General features: G+C 43.1%; 1 protein-coding gene across 2 annotated transcripts; it reads right to left on the reverse strand.

Annotated features, from left to right (window-relative positions):
* Positions 1-8,929: 8,929 nt before the first annotated feature.
* Positions 8,930-15,869, reverse strand: edem2 (ER degradation enhancer, mannosidase alpha-like 2). 2 transcript variants are annotated; one of them, XM_085444282.1, is made up of 11 exons: positions 15,627-15,869; positions 13,305-13,415; positions 12,232-12,271; positions 12,013-12,118; positions 11,732-11,857; positions 11,425-11,636; positions 10,939-11,080; positions 10,551-10,675; positions 10,332-10,476; positions 9,732-9,853; positions 8,930-9,625 (listed from the first exon to the last, which is right to left on the reverse strand). In XM_085444282.1, exons 1-11 carry the CDS (start codon positions 15,716-15,718, stop codon positions 9,161-9,163), a joined length of 1,686 nt encoding a protein of 561 aa, XP_085300408.1. In that variant the 5' UTR covers positions 15,719-15,869; the 3' UTR covers positions 8,930-9,160. The 2 variants fall into 2 exon arrangements, with proteins under 2 accessions (XP_085300408.1, XP_085300409.1); XM_085444283.1 differs by lacking the exon at positions 15,627-15,869 and adding an exon at positions 15,476-15,607.
* Positions 15,870-16,940: the final 1,071 nt, after the last annotated feature.

Raw genomic sequence — 16,940 nt, forward strand, 5'->3', positions numbered from 1 at the left:
CATTCACTTTATACAATGTATATATTTTTGATTTGAACATATTTAATTTTATTTCAGTTGCATTACATTTAATTAATGCTTCATGTTCATGAGGGCCAAAATATTTGAGTATTTCAGGTGTTTGAGTAGCAGCTGTATTGGTAACATACTTTGGTTTTTCCAGATCTGAAACCTCACAGTGACAAAAATGTTCAATCAGAAAATCAAACAGGAAGTTGGAAAGGATGTTGAGTCACATTTTGAAGAGACTGTCTGACTCGTCTTCCTCTTTGGAAATCAGATTTTTTGGAGTTAATCATCGCTGCAGGTCTGTTTCTCTGGTTGTTTGCTGGAGGAATTCTCTTTAAAATCCAGAACGGGGGAAAAACAAAGTTCAAATAGAGCATACTGGTGCTGAGCTGCAGAAAATCCCCTCTGACTGATTTCACCCCTACAGGAAAGAAAGCAGCTGAGATAGATTGCATCACCACATGTTTCTCTTTCTGTTATTGTTATTCTGAGCGTGAAGCACAGAAAACCTCAGCAGAGAAGAGACAGGATGGGAGGCTTTGTTTGAGAAACACTTAAAATAAATGTTCAGAAAGAGATTTAAATGGAAATGAAGACAGAAAAACAGCAGAACGTACAATCAGAGGATAAAGCCTGATATATGTACTCAAGTAGAAACTTTCAAGAGGCAAAGATCCAGTCAAAGTCAGCTGTAAAAATGAAAGCAGCAAAAATATCTGAAGTCCAAATGTTGAAGTTTCTATTTCATTTGAAGCACAGAAAAGTACTTTCAGCTAAAGTGAAACGGATGATGAAAGCTCTTGTAAAGTCTCCAAACACAGTGAGAGCACAGAAAGCTGTTGAAAGGTCATTTGATTGGAGGAGGTGATGGTGACAGGAATGAAACGTGTCCAAAAAGAGTTAATGTGCAGAGCCATCGTTGACCATTAAAACCGTCCTCGCTTCACAGTCGATCCCTCAGGTGCAGTAAGAAGCTGAAACAAATGCAGGACATAGAACCTCCAGATGATGAGGAGCTTCACTGACAATGAACCTGGAGGATAAACCCCAAGCAGATGGCAGGACTAACTAGATTTAAGAACCCGGGAGACTACAATAGAAATCTCTGAAGAACAGCACTCGGCTCAACATTAAACATTCAGACTCTTTATACAGTCTGAGAGTGAGAACAAGACACAGGTGAAGGTGATCAAGACAATCAGGCAGGAAGGAAGCAAAACTAAGAAACGAGCAAACAAGCCACAAGAACCAACTACCAAAATAAAACAGGAAATCAACAACAACCATAAACCATGAAACAAGGAGACGATGAAACATGCTAAACATGAAGTTATTCAGCGAGGAACATGCAAGTAACACAATTTACTAAAGACGAAACAGACAGGAAGGAAGTTACCAGGAAGTAAACAAAAGACAAATACCAATTACAGAGACAGCACTCAGATTGGGGAACAGGCACAGGAAGATGAAACACTCAGAGAACTAAAAATACTACTTCAAATATGACAGCCTGAAACTTAATCAAAGCCACCCTGGGACCATGACACTCCTCTGTGATACAGTCACACATAGTCAAACAGGTGTGAATGAATGATGAGGATTTACAAGGATGAGTGAAGCTGGAACTTAATTCTAGATGACATGACCAGCTGTGGATGCTTTGGCTAAAAACATACAGGAGCAGGAGCCAAAGGTAAATATTTCTCAGAGTGTGATATGACTGAGTCATGAAAAATGCATGTTCTGGTGTCCTTGTCTTGATGTCAGTACAGTTTTTAGGGACTGGATACCACATCTATTTTGCAGCTCCAGATAATGTCTTTGCTAACAAGTGGTCAGTTCTCTGGTGCAACCATGCAGTCATTTGTTAGTTAGCGTTACAGGAGAAAGTCTTAAATGGGACAGAAGCTGAAGTGGGCCAGACCAGCGAAACTCCCCTTTGTGCCACTGTAAAGAGGTTTAGCTACACGTGTAATCCCTGAGAAGTCTTTATAGAGGAAGAAGACGTGCAGAGTCAACATTTCGATGGCTTTGCATGTTTCTCTTGTTTATACAGAAGCAGTTAATTTTACAAATGCTTTACTGGTACAACGCCCATAACACTGCACCACATTCTTCATCTATTATTGTTATTTTTCAGCCACTTTATTAGGTACAACTGCTTCTCAAATAAATGATCAGCTAATCTTACAGACCAGATGACCTGCTGAAGTTCAAACCGAGTATCAGGATGTTGGTGCCTCACTAGTCTGATGTTTCAGAGATGGATGATATAATTTGGGCACGCAAACATCTCCAGATTTTACAGAGAACGGTCCAAAAAAAAAAAAAAAAAAAAAAATCCAGTTTGTTGCAAGCAAGGAATGCAGAAGAGCATCTCTGAATGCACAACATGTCAAACGTTGAAGCAAATGAGCTGCAGCAGCAGGAGACCACAGTGGGTGCCACTTCAGTCAGCTAAGAACTGGAAACTGAGGCAACACTTCACACAATTCATCCTGCCCTGTATCAGTGATTCAGGCTGTTAGTGATGATGTGATGCTGTCGATCTACACGAGTGTGTACCATGGTGTCGAATCAAAGTCTCTGAATGTTTCCTACACCGTCATGAATCTATGCCATGAAGACAAAACATAGTTGCATAAACTTTTCTGTCTTTATAATTTAATGACTATTCAAATATTCAAAATCATGACTATCCCTGCCAAGTATCATAAGCTGTACCTCTGATCACACAGCTTATGTTTGCAGTTATTTCATGGAAAGATCCCAAAAAGTCATGTGGCTTTAGTTACTTAAAGTTTTGGTCCTAACCTTTAATGTGTCCAGTAAACCATGAGCCCGGGGCTGTGCATACCTTTTACTCTCAACTTCAAACAGCAGAAATGAGTTTCCTTTGCAGGGTGAACAGGATCATGCTGAGATGGATCAAACGCCCCCAAAGGAACTGGTGGCAGCCCGAGAGGTCCGAGTATCTGTGCCGCCCCTGCAGTCCTGACTCAGATAATGTCACGGACCGCCGGGGCAGACCGTGTGGAGTGAGTGGAGGACCCAAGAGCAAACAGAGGTGAGGACACAAAACCGGACTTAACAGAAGGCGAGCCTTTATTTAGGGCCGAAAACTTAAGGAACAAGGCAGCAAAGCAACTGAGGGAAAACCTGAACATAGACTGGGAAAACTATGGCTAAACAAAGTACAAACTAGGACTAGTTAAGGCTGGGAAACTATGACAAGGGGTAGGGGAGATAACACAGACGACGCGACACAGACTGTAAGAAACACAGAGACTAAATACACATGAGGGATGATCAGGGGAAGTGGCCACACATGGGATCACAGCTGACACACATGAACCTAACGACAGGACAGGAGGGTGCAACTGAATACACTGACAATGAATACAGACTTACAAAGTAAAACAGGAAACATGGAAATTAGACATGACAAGAACTAAACATAACCACGCATACAGGACTCATGACCCAGGGAAACTTAGTACAGGGGAGATGACATAACTGACAGCATGAACTTGACAGTACAAGACACACAGACATAAACACACGAAGGGCAAGGGAGACTTAATGCAAGGGTAATATATACAAATGGCTGGACTACCTTAGAGAACCTAAACAAACAATAAACATCAAAATAGGCTAAACATAACACACTGGGTCACACGACCCAGGACCATGACAGATAAATAGACAGATGAACCAAAGTCTATTCAAAAAACATAGCAGTGTAGCACTGAGAGCCTCAGCCAACGCAGAAACAGCATTATCAGATGGTCAATACATCACCATTTAACAGGTGGATAAGTAACAGTTAAGGGACTTAAAACTATTAAGACGGTTGAAAACAGCAATATAATGAAATAAAACAGGTCAAAATAGAGCGACAATCCAGACAGAACAACATCAAGTAGACTGACAGAGTGGAGAAATGGAAGGGAGGTATGAATGCTTTAATCCGGTTTAAAGACTTGTTTGGAGCAAAGTCAAGCTCACATTCAGAGCAGTTAGTCATGATGGAGTCATGAATGGAGACCGATCCAGAAACACACCCTGAAAGGACGAAGGAGGGGAGGAAAAGAGAGCTGCAGAATAGTGACGGAGGATTGAGGGACGTTAAAAGGTTATAAAACGGAGGGGAGGAAACAGCAGGGTGAGTCCAGCCCTTAATGCCAGAGGGGATTTCTGCTGAACAGAACCAGAGTCGGCTCTGATGCTGGTCCGTCACCGACCTCCAACTTCAATCTGCTGTGTGGAGTTGCCCTGTGAACAAACAAAGCTTCTGTTTACTTCTAGAGTTGCACAGCAAAGCCGGCCGTGTGGACCCTCCAACAAACACCGATTTCTCTCTTTGATGTATTTTAAACCCTCTCGTCTTCCTTTCACTCATTCGGTGTCAGGCGTTCTGTCTCACTAGTACAAAAAACTTCAAGTGTTGATTAATTGATTAATGGCTTCTGTTTGACATCAGCAAGTGACAGTTTTTTGACCTTTTTGACCCTAACAGGGGCCATAGTTGATCAAATGAATCTCACATGTGAGTCAGTAACACTGAAAATAGTGACGGAGCCCATAAAGCCATCAGGGACATGTTTACTGAGACCACAGAGCAAAGGGACTCAACAACTCTTTCCCATTCAAGCTTATTGGCAACCAAAGGTGTCGCCCCCTGCTGGCCATCAGAAATAAGACAGGTTGAAGGGACACTGCTTCCTTGATCTATGGCCACAGTGAAAACTTGTTTTAGGGCAGTGGTGTCCAAACCCAGGCCTCGAGGGCCGGTGTCCTGCAGGTTTTAGATGTGTCCTTGATCCTTCACAGCTGATTTAAATGGCTAAATGACCTCCTCAACATGTCCTGACGTTCTCCAGAGGCCTGGTGATGAACTAATCCTGTGATTCAGGTGTGTTGACCCAGGGTGAGATCTAAAACCTGCAGGACACCAGCCCTTTAGTTTTCAGATGGAGGATGAGGCAGAGCTGACCTTACCAGGTGAACTTTCACCAATAATAAAAGTTTAGACAATGAAAGAAATTCTGATTTTGGGAGGGTGTCCTCAGCGGGGGGCAACCTGCCTTTTTTTAATTGAGTGGAGCTAAACGCACAAACATGGGTTAAACTCCACGCGGTAGGGCTCTGGGTGGGTTTGAATCTTCTTGCTTTGTGGTAACAGTGCTAACCACTCAGCCACCACGGTGCCGTCAAATTACAGCTTGTGAAGCCAGATAATCAGATAATCCAACAAACTCTTGAACTCTTGTGGAAAGATGATCAATTACTTTGGTAAGACGGAGGATGGAGGATCTATAAGTCTTCTGAATCAGAACGACTTCAGCTGAAATCAGCCGTCAGCCCTGCCCTGACTGAACTCCTGACTCGTTTGCATCCATATGAAAACTGTTTGCTGGTAAATGAGTCTGTAATTTAGATCAGTGAGGAAACTGAAGAGCTGGAAAACTGGATACACACCAGGAAAAGTTGATGTTTAATTACATGAAATCCAGAAACAATCACTCTGTTAAAACTGCCTTTCACCATTTTAACTGCTGCAAATCTCTGAGGATATGAAGTTTTTAATCATGATTAGGTTTGTTTATTCGTGTCTCCCTCACACAGATCTCCTCCTGAGCATCAAACAGACAGATGACAGGACAAAATCAACCTTAAATTTAATGGCAACATTCTGCTTCCTGAAGATGACCTCTTCACTTTTCACGTAGAACATTTGTTACTCCGTCACTGCATATTCACATGCACGATACAAATGCAGTGCTCAGCCCGTTTGTCAAGTGTTGCAAGTCCTTCGTGTCACCGCACATACGCACAAAATGTTCCTCCCTATGCAGCGTTACAGTATTTCATTTAGTCCACATAGTTTGGACTGCTCATGATCCAGCAGGTTCCTCGTTAGGTTTTAAACCAATACTTGCTGATTTTTACCTGTGAGTCTTTGAATTGACTAGAAAACATTACTGCTCCTTTTTAAAAGCCTTTGGTTTGGTTCCTGGCAACATTTTCAAAGTCTTTGTGAGCCCAGCCGGGGTTTGAGATCTACAGCACACATCCAGTTAGTATAAATGAGGCCTGGCAGTCACTGATCAGCTGCCCGTCTGTGTCAGTCCAAAATAAAAACAACAAAAAATAATAACCAAGAAGGAAACTGTCAGAATTGATCATTTAAGATGGTCATTTATGCTTAGAAATGTATAATCATTTGTATGCTGATAAAAATCATATCCTTATTAGGTCTGATAAGACTCTGTGTGCACTTGTGTACCATGAGATGAGAGGAAGCAGTCTCGACGTTATCATTTCCATTATAGCTGCAGGAACTACACTGTGCTGTTCTTAAAAGTGCTTTAAATGTGTGTTTGAGACACGACCAAGTTCCTGTTTTTATAGTTTAGCAAGACGCTTACTTCTGCTTTTCTGCATACAGTGTAAGTCCATTGAAAGGTCGTCTGTCTGGCTGGACGTATGGCTGGACACACACACACACACACACACACACACACACACACACACACACACACACACACACAGAATCCAGACACTGATGTTGTTCAGAGATGCTTGCTTAAGGATGTCACGTATATTTGTAACTGCATATTCATGAATGATTGCTTGCTGACAATAAAGGAATCAGTCGAAGTTGGTTGAGTTCAGGTGAAGGAATCTTTTCCTCAACTTCCCTCGCGAGCCACAAACACAAAGAGCTCTGTCTTGTTCTGTTTTGTCGTGCAGTTTGTTGGTCTTGTGTTCCAGCGGCTTTGTGCCTAGATAAACCCAACAGAAACGATCCACTTCAAAGTCTGACACTTTAACCTGGGAGTCTGTGGGCGCTGATCTGCAGTCAGCCTGTTAGCAGCGCTGCGGTTTGGGCACTTGAGCCGCGTGCTCGTCATTAATGATGAGCGGGGATTTGCTGCCCGGCTCCCTCAGATTTTGAATCGTCAGGACGTGCCCTCTTTTAAATGTAAAATAGTATCAAGTGACTTGGATCTCACTGCTTTTCATTCACTCGTGTTCCTGTAAAGACCTGCAGTCTGCTGTCACGAGGCTCTGCACTGTTTCTCATCACACAGAACTTAATTTATGATTATACCGAGTTTCAACAGACCATCTTTGTTTGTACGTCGGGAAAAGTTTATGCTGGGACTCATTAGTAATAAACTGTAATCTATACTGGATCACAAACAAACCAATGTGTAATCAATAATTGATATTCAGTCACTTGCAGCTGTGCTTCTCGGGGCAAATGTTACATAAAAAGAATGATTTGCATATAATCAGTCCAAGAAGAAGACATTAAGAAAACTATAAAAGGTTCATGATTTCTGTATGTGACACGTCTCTGTAGGACCCTGACTCCCAGATGCCGGACATACTTTGGCACTATGGAGGCGAAACACTGCCTCCGTCTGGCTGCTGCGAGCACAGACACCCACACGGCACAGACATGACACCGCCTGCACGCCCTCGTGTTATTAATTCTTTCATTTGTGGACTATTGTTCTGTCTGCTGGTTTTATAGTAACCACAGTGACAAAGGCTCCTGAACACGAGCCCATTGTTCCTGATTCCTGCTGACAGGCGATGTAAACCCAATCAACAGTCAGAATTTTGTTTAACTGCTCTCACAGAAACACTTAAAGTTTAATCAGTTTGACTCCCGTCTTTTGTACTCAGAGGTCTGGATCCTGGATTTAGAGGGGAAAACACTTCCCGTCTGTTTTGGAAACTTATAAATCTGTCCCCACATTTCAGAAACCGTTGGCTGGTCACAGAAACTCTCAGAGTGAAGACGAAACCTTAAATGGTGCAAAGGAAGTTAATGCAGACTGCTCGAGCTCGGTGACCCGACCGTCGTTTCCGTAGTTGTGACCTCTAAGTGATTAAACACATTTACCCCTACGGAGGAGCTGCGTGGTTGTAAAGCATCAAAGTCATTACAACCTTATATCGTGATGACCTTTAGACATTTCTCTATAAAAAAAAAAAAAAAAAAAAAAAAAAAAAAAAATTAAATGAATGAGAGGTAAAACTTGAGGGGGTAGGGACAAATAAGTAAATACTTCAGCCTACTCCTTTTCAAACAAATAATGGAATGATATTTTGTAATGATTGTGAAGGCACATGTTTGAAATGTTTGAAATAAAAATGAACTGAACTGAACTGAACTGAACTTTGGTGTAGAGCAGGGGTGCCCAATCCCAGTCCTCGAGAGCTACCGTCCTGCAGCTTTTAGATGCATCCCTACTCCAACACAGCTGAATCAAATGGTTTGATCTCTTCAGCATGCCATCATGTTTGGCAAAGGCCTGATAACAAGCCATTCATTTGATTCAGGTGTGTGGGAACAAGGATGCATCTAAAAGCTGCAGGACGGTAGCTCTTGAGGACCGGGATTGGGCACCCCTGGTGTAGAGGATCATTTGGGGATGTAACTCCTGTCTGCTGTAACTATAACAACGACAGTAAACGCACAAAGGATAAACAAACAGGCTTCAGACTAATGGAGGCAGGTTCACAGAAGTAACAAACAACAACTGTCAACTACAGTGATCGGCCACAACGACAGAACCACTAACATCTGAAGGAAATGTGGCTCTGACACATACGACCCGTCAGGTGGACGAAACAGAGCCATCGCCATCCACGGACGCACCACCCGACATCCTCAAAGGAACCAGCCAATCTGCTGCAAGAATCCCAGTTCCAGACACTGCAGGACACCCAGCCCCCCACCAACACCCCAAGGTGGTGCATCCACGCCCTAATGGGAGAGTGTTCATGCCTGACAGTGGTGACCGACACACTGTCAGGCATTCAGAGAGTAAAAGCCCTGGCCTGCACAAAAAACACCTCATCACCAACCGTGTAAAACAGACAAGAAACAACATTTGTTTTAAATAAAAATATATTTTCTCTTTAATTTAAATTACATTTGAGTCGACAAAGCACAGCAAAGTTCTGGTCCTGAGCTCCTTCATAGCAACAAAAAGCGAACCCCAGCAGATCTGTGTAGGAAGGTCAGTTTAGGAAACGGAAACCTCAAAACTCTGTTTTCACTGAGCTGCTGAGATTCGGGTCTCACTCAGTCGCTCACGGCGAGACGCTCGGAGGAAGTCGAACAGTCTCACGTGTCGTCGGTAAAAACTTGCCCCAGGATGGAGAGCCGAGCGCTGAACGGCTGAACGGGGCAGGACAGCAGAGGGGGCGTCTTCTTCTCTCCGGGTTTCAGAGCAATGCTCTCCGATTGGCTGCCCCCCTCTGTCTGTTTGGGAGGGGGTTTTGATTGGCTGCCGGGCTGCGACAGGGTGAGCAGGATGTCTTGTAGCTCCTGGCGGTCCTGGTCGTGCCGGCCGCAGCAGTACAGTGCCGCCGGATCCAGAGGGTGAGCCTCCGTGTTAAAGATGAACCCCCCTGCCCCTAACACACACTCCCCCGCCTCCCCACCCTCCTCCCACGACCCGTCCCCCTCCGTCCCTCCGCCGTGCAGAAAGTGGGTGGGGTCAAAGAGCAGGTAGAGGTACTTGATGGTTTCAGCTAGAAAGAAGGATTCCATCCTGTTGTCCAGCTGGTGATCTCGCAGGTCTTTAACCTGCAGGAAGAAGAGCGAGGAAAACTTTACTCGTGAGCTCTTTTTAATCACGAGCACTTCAAAGTGATAACTAAGGCCAGCCAATCAAACTGATAGTGGGACTTACGCTGGCATATCCACACGGCGTCTTGGCGATCTTCTCGATGGACTCCAGAGCGTCGACGCCCAGCTGGAGATAGGTGTGATCACCTGTTGCCCTGAACAGGTACATCGCGCTCTCGATTAACTCTGAAACACGTAGGAAGAAGGAAGATCAGCTGGTTTGTTACTTAAAGTTGCTCAGAAAACAACCAAAAACTAGACTCCGGAGTTTCATGACACCCAGGTAACTGACATCAGCGCCTTCAAGGTTCATCTCCATGCATGCATGAGAGGGATGTCCTGAAAGGTAGTAGTTCATATCTGAAGCTTTGGCTTGAGGGGGTGGGACGTGATGAGGGCTGAACTCAGGAGCAACACTGTGCGTGTATAATAATACACAATAAATAAATCACAATAAATATTATTGCGATAAAGCTCTGTGTTGGTGCCCATCTCAGAAAGCATTACTCACCTGCTGTTTAGCTCAGATTATCTCAAGACACTAAAAATCAACCAGCTTCCCATCACTCCCTGAAGCTGATAAATATTAGTCTGAATGAGCTCCGACTGTAACCTTTGACCCCGAAGACAGAACGCGATAGGCGGAGGGTGTTAGTGGACTGACCTGGTCTCAGTGGGTAGCCCTCTCTCTTATCCACAGTGTAACCCTGAGGGATGCTGTAAAACTCAGGCAGTCCTCCAAACTGTCTCCACACAGAATAATAATTCTGGAAAGTTCTCACAGCACTGTCCAGGTTTCCCAGCAGAGACTGAAACACAGATTTGACTTTGTTTGTATGTTAACAGCCTCCCGTTACAGACTTGTGTTTGTGCGTTCACTCACCTGCAGGCCGGGCCAGAAGGCCTCCAGACTCTGGAAAATGGGCATGGACACAGTTCCTTTGTGCATCTGCACCCACAGGTACCAGTCGTCAAAGCGGGTGTAGTTCTGGATGGCTCGATCATACGCTGATAAAAGACATCACAGGATCAGACATCAGATGTTTGGTTTTCCTTCTGTTTGTTAGCACAGAGGCATCAACTGAAGCTTTCACAAAACGTTTGCCAGAAAGTGCAGAAGTTATGCAGCTGGAAGCATCGGACAAACCAACCCTGACGACAACTTACAGGCTAGAAAAAATATTTTATTTGTCTCCACAAATCAAACTTTTTTTTTTACTAAAACAGGAAATTGCTTAGCAGCTGTCAGGAGGAAGCGCTGTGACTGTTACCCTGAAACATGCTGAGCAGCTCTTCATCCTGCAGCATAACGGCTCCTTTGACCAGATACTCGAAGTACGAGTCGACTCCCGCGCCAATACCAGCATCCTGAGCGACCCACTTCGTGGACACGATGTCAATGTGGTTCCCCACCTGGGCGGGCAGACAGGTGACAGAAACAGGTAGGAGGGCTGTTCCTTTTTTATTGACACATTCAGCTAAAAGCCAGCGAGCTCTGGCAGGGTCGCTCCTTCACCAGCTCCAGGACTGCTGTGATTTGGCACAAAGCCCTCCACAGAAACTTTCGCATAAAATCAGCATATTTAAATGTTTTTGTTTTTGTTTAAATTAATTTCACTGACTAGCCAAGGAAGACAAGCTGGCCTATCAGTGGCTCACCCTATACAAATGCTCATTAGGCCTTTTCCGACTTTAGCTGCCATGTTTGCACTTTGGGTTGGATGTGAGCGGACGGTTGTAGCAGACACTTTATTTACCAGTCCGATGTCAGATCTGGTCTTCCACAGGGCTCTCAGGGCTCGGCGGGCGACGTTCTCAAATGTCGGGTCTCCCGTTAGTCGACTCAGTGTGGCGAACTCCAGGATGAAGGTTCCCACGCCAGCGGTACAGGTGACCGGTGTCTCAGTGGGACTGACGCCACGCAGAAGGTTCACCGTACCGTACGGCATGCCGGTGGGAGTCTCAAACGCTGATTTATTGTTGAGACAAATTTCACTGATTTATTCATGTGTGCTTTTCAAAGTAGTTCATTAAAACTAGAGAGTCTGAAACGCCAGAACACACCAGGCAGCAGCTTCCTGGCGGCGTCCTCGGCCATCCTCAGCAGCGGTCCTGAGCAGGGCCACCCGGGCTCCAGCTCCATTCCCGCCCTCTTCGCCAAGAGATGGGCTGACAGCAGACCACCCACAACTACACGCAAACACACACACACACACACACATTAACCTGAGGTGGACACTCTCCTTTGCCACAGCTCCTGTGGCCAGAGGTGCAGTGTATATAAAAACAGCAGTTTAAATGTTGAACATGAGTTTCCCCTCAGAGTCCGAATCGTCCGTCAGTACCTCTGATGTTGGTTTCAAACACGGACGCGTTGACGTCGATGTCGAAGTCGACGGTGTCTTGGAGGATCGACGCCACTCGCTGGAACTCCGTACGGTTTCCCAAAACCTTCAGAGAGAACACATCGGACGACTGTCGTGTCACGGCACAGGAGTACAACATCTGCTCATCGGTGTTTGTTAAAGGCTCTGTAAACGTAAAACGTCTGTTTCCAGTCTTACCAGCAGAGTGTCGAGGGCGTCAATCAGAGTGAGCGAGAAACTGTGGAGAAAAGAGCAGCAGGGGTCATTTTACTGTCTCTGACAACTCTTAACCTGACATAATGTTTTCTTCTGAACCACTTTAATTGAAGAGAATATTTTCAATGTTTTACTTTGAAATTCTTTGTCTAAACGCAACTTCCTTCCACATGCATAAATACATAAACAAGAGAAAAAATCATAATCGTATAATTTAATATTTAAGTCACAATTTTTTAATGTGATGTGTGTAATGTGTTGGACTTTGGAAAAAGCAGTAAATGTATTAAACTTTTATAAGAGAAATCTTGAATCTGTTCATTAGAGGGAAATAAAATTAACTAATTTCACCTGAATATACTAAATAAATTCATAAATGTGACCTGATGGTTTTATAAGGTGGTAAAAATCAGAGAAAGGTAAAAGAAATACTTAAAGGTTTGGCGTGTGCTAGCTGTGTCCTGTTGAGACAGGAAGTGTCTTATAACTACAAAATAAAAGAAACAAGAGCGCTCAGAGAGTTCAGATCTCCCTGAAAGGCACACGCTGTGTTAAAATAGTGATGCTTTTATTAAACATGCTGATGTCAGCATTGTTGGAAATTGTTGGAAATGTGAAGATGATTAATCGATTTGATTATCTTATGATACCCGTATGATTGGAGCAGAACTGACTGAAATCTTTGGCTTCTATCAGCTGTAGAAACCTGAGATTTTAGGATATATTCATGCTGTGTGACTTTATGGGTCATCGTAACGTCGTAGGGCCTTGTGTATGTGTATACACATAATACCACTCAACATGGCATCTTTATTATTTTTTTAAGGTCAACTTTGACCTTGGGTGCTAACAGTGAAGGTCAAGGTCAACCTAGATACTCATGTCCCCTAAGGCTGTAGTGTTGTGAAGTTTGAAACAATCCATGAAATGTGAGTAATACAAAGTTTCTACTGATTTTCACACGTTGTGTCCTTGAACTTGACCCGATTTTCTAAGTAAAGAAAAGTTCACTGCAGTAAAGTGTACTTTACATTCAAGTTTTTAAACTGCCTCACCTGCCCCACGTGTCCTGTCCATCGCAGGTGAGAGGGCGGAGCTCATCGTAGGGGAAGGCGTTGTCAAGGTAACTGTTGTAGGCGTGGTAGAACATGGATTTGATGCGCTGTCTGAGAGATGAAGTTTGTTACATTAAGGACGGGACAATTTATCAAAGCATTCAAATTTAGATGAAACTAATTCAGTAAAAATTGGATTCTGCAATTTTTCCCTCGTGTGAAAAACGTTAAACATCCAAGTACAAAAATATTTCAACATATATTAGAATCAAAATGGAAACGCTCTGAAGCCATAGCAACTTTTTAACGGGATTTCGGAAAAGCAAGCAAAGTAAACCACTGAACAGTTAGAATAACTTTCAACGTTTTTCAGAATAAAAGCTTCTCACATTACTGACACAGGCAGACAAACACGCAAACAAACGAGAGCAGATCGAGCTGTACACGAATGGCTGTTTAAGGTTGTTTAGGACCAGAGTTCATACTTTACATCACCTAAACGAATCTGTGTGCTTTCATCGACACATTAAAAACGTTTGTGTTTCAGGTGAATTCAAAGCTTTTAAAAACAAACCGATTAACCTGTGAATATGTTGGGACTTCTCGTAATCATCAGTTTGAAATATCTGAAAAAATTAAACGCACATGTCAGTTGCTTAAGTCAAACCCTTAAAAGAAAGAAGGAGGCAGTGTTCAAATTATGAGGCAAATGCAGCTGATAGTAGAGTGAAATATTTCCACAAACATCAAACCTGCCCACACCCACTGCTTAGGAACAGAATCAGTCAAACACAAAAAACAAATGAGAGACAATTAAGATGCAAATGAAGGCAACTCGCACTTATCTTATATTGTTTTAAAGCCACTGCTGCATATCATTCAATTTGGCATCTCTCTTCCACAGTTTGTTTTTTGTCTTGTTTGTGGTCTTGAGTTCTTCCTCCCCACAGTCGCCAGCTGTTGCTCGTGGTCTGAGTGTGGTGACTTTTAGGGCTGCCACGATTTGTCGACTAGTCACGATTACGTCGACTATCAAAATCGTCGACGACTGATTTAATAGTCGACGTGTCGTTTGAAGCTTTGTAAGATCGCAAAAGACGCAGGAATAAGTAGCAGGATTTAAGAGTGTAATAACGGACTGAAACAGAAGATGGCAGCACTGCATGTACAAGGATGCCAGCTGCCGTTAAACCCCGAAGAAGAAGAAGCAGCTGTGTCCCAGAATTCATAGCGCAGCCCAGCTTACTTTCCAACAATGGCGGTAGCTAGTTAGTTTTAATATTACTCTTATTATTCTTTCTGGGTCACAAAATAAACGTTTAACATATTTTCAGGCGAGAATGTAGCTGTGTAAACCTCAAATATCGGCTCAGTTTATCAGGACACCACATATTTTCAAAAGCGCTCCGACGTTTTCGGAGATGTCTGTTACCCACTAGCTCGATAGCTAGCCGGGAGCTAGGCTAACTAGCGCCGTGAGAACACCGGACTCCCGGCAAATTGTTTTCAAACCCACCACCGTCTTTCGTGACTCAGGTTAAATATATATGAGTCACTTAGATAAATTAAAAATGTTGTTGTTTGGCTTTTTTATTTTATTTTTTTTTTTAGTATTTTATTTGTTCCTGAGTAAATCGGTTTGGCTGAGATTAAAGTTATAGTTTTTGCACAGCTGAATAAATGTCAAGCAGACAGCTGATTATCAGAAGTGTGAGATGCTCCAGAATTTACTCCGGTGTCCTGTTATAGTTTAGATAGCAAGGAGTTTATTAAACTTTACCGAAACAATCTGCAAATTTCATTAAAATTGAATAAACTATCATCTTGTCTTTATTTTTAGTTAGCACCTTAAAAGCTTAAAGCTGTAAGCTAATGATAGTTATATAAGAGCAGATGCTGCTGGTGCAATAAGCTGTAGTTTTACGTCCAGTGGATGATGATCTGATTAGTCGACTAATCGCATAAATAATCGGTGACTAGTCGACTATCAAAATAATCGTTTGTGGCAGCCCTAGTGACTTTGTAAATAAAATACAATAAAACGACCCAAACATCTGCCGGACGCATTGCTAAGATGACTGCTGAGTGGAAACGTACAGTAAAAAAAAAAAACACTTTACAATTATTATTTGATTATTGTGTTGTGGGAGTTTCCCCACTCTCAAACTCACAGTGGGATCCCAGTCTAGTGTTCGCGTTTGCCCCTTCAGACACACGCACCCACCCTCAGACTCGCTCCAGCTGGCGTGATGAAGGGAGGATGGGTGGTGTCTGCACAAAACTCAACTTTAAACCGAGTCCAGACGGAGCTGGTGTTCGTACCTGACAGCAGCCATCTCCTCCTCCGAGAACTGACGAGCCGCCGCATCCGTCAGCACCCACACCAGCAGCGCCGCGCACACGGGAGCGCGCATGTAGACAGACAGACGGACAGGTGGACTCGGACACAGATATGACCTGAAATCAAAGATCGGGGAAACACGCACGGAGCACAGAGCGAAAAGTCTTCTGTTGTTGTTGTGCAGCTGTCAGGAAGCAGGAAGTTAGTCATCTGCGCATGCGTCGAACCGGTGCGCTGACGAGGACTTTCGACGTGGAATCTCATTGGACGTTTTGTTTTGTTTTTTAAATAAACCTTTATTAATAAACTGATTATATGACAATGACGACAGTAGAGCCATTGAAATGACAAATTATATAACTGGACTGTAAAATATATACAGATATGAATTAATACAAAAAAGTTTTATTTTAAAATTACGCTCCGTTGTATTTATTTCAGAGAACGTTTATTTCGTAGAGCTAAATGTGTTTTCCAGCTGTCTCTTATTTTGATCTCTTATTTTATTAATTAAAATTATACTTATCTCTATTTATTTACATAATGAGTGAGCCAGTATTAAAAAGATAACTTTGCAAATATGGATGGACACACGTCACAAAATACTGTACACTTGCAGTAGTGTGGAAAGTCTTTGTTTTGTTGTCAAAGAGCCAAACATACATACATGCAGAGACCTGCCCCCTACAGAAAACACAGAGTATGTGAATACCCTGAACAGCATGACAGACTTGTGCAAAAGACCTACAGCCATGTAATCTCTATCATTGCACGTTAACTGAATGCTTCCATTTATTACTGCTCCACTGTATTTTAGAGTGACAAATTTTTCCCCCAATCAGAAAAACTATATGAGATGTTCAGTAATAATAAAGCCATTTTACTTTCAGAGCTTATCACAAAGCTACTATTTAACTAACTGAAGCACACCTGAGGCGAGCCTGGTTTGGGCTGTACGATGATGTGAACAGCTGAAGGTGATCAATGTCAAACAGACATTTCTATGACAGCAGTGAGGCTGAGTTCAGAAACTGAGACAACCAGACAGTAGGGAAGGCAAAGATCCCTGCGCTCACCGAGGTGGGAATGGATCCTGGGCCAATGGAAATTGCGACCATGTTACCTTAACATGCTCTGATGTCTGAGGATTAGAACAAAGGAGTTCAAGTTCTAGACTTAGACTCAATAATTGATGAGAATATCTTTGAATTTCACATTTAATTATACATTTTTGTGGTATACATCATCCAGCCAACAGCGTCTCCTGTATCAGTTATATGACACGAAATAACCTC

The sequence above is a fragment of the Copadichromis virginalis genome, linkage group LG20 (assembly GCF_057382275.1).
Source record: "Copadichromis virginalis isolate Kocher_CV1m ecotype Utaka linkage group LG20, C_Virginalis_male_GT1.1, whole genome shotgun sequence".
NCBI classification, from domain to species: Eukaryota; Metazoa; Chordata; class Actinopteri; order Cichliformes; family Cichlidae; genus Copadichromis; species Copadichromis virginalis.

Coding starts and splice junctions, on each gene's coding strand:
- edem2 (XM_085444282.1), bottom strand. CDS start 15,718: ATGCGCGCTCCCGTGTGCGCGGCGCTGCTGGTGTGGGTGCTGACGGAT. Junction 11,081..11,424: donor CCAGATCTGACATCGGACTG/GTAAATAAAGTG, acceptor CTGCCCGCCCAG/GTGGGGAACCACATTGACAT. Junction 9,854..10,331: donor GGGCTACCCACTGAGACCAG/GTCAGTCCACTA, acceptor TACGTGTTTCAG/AGTTAATCGAGAGCGCGATG.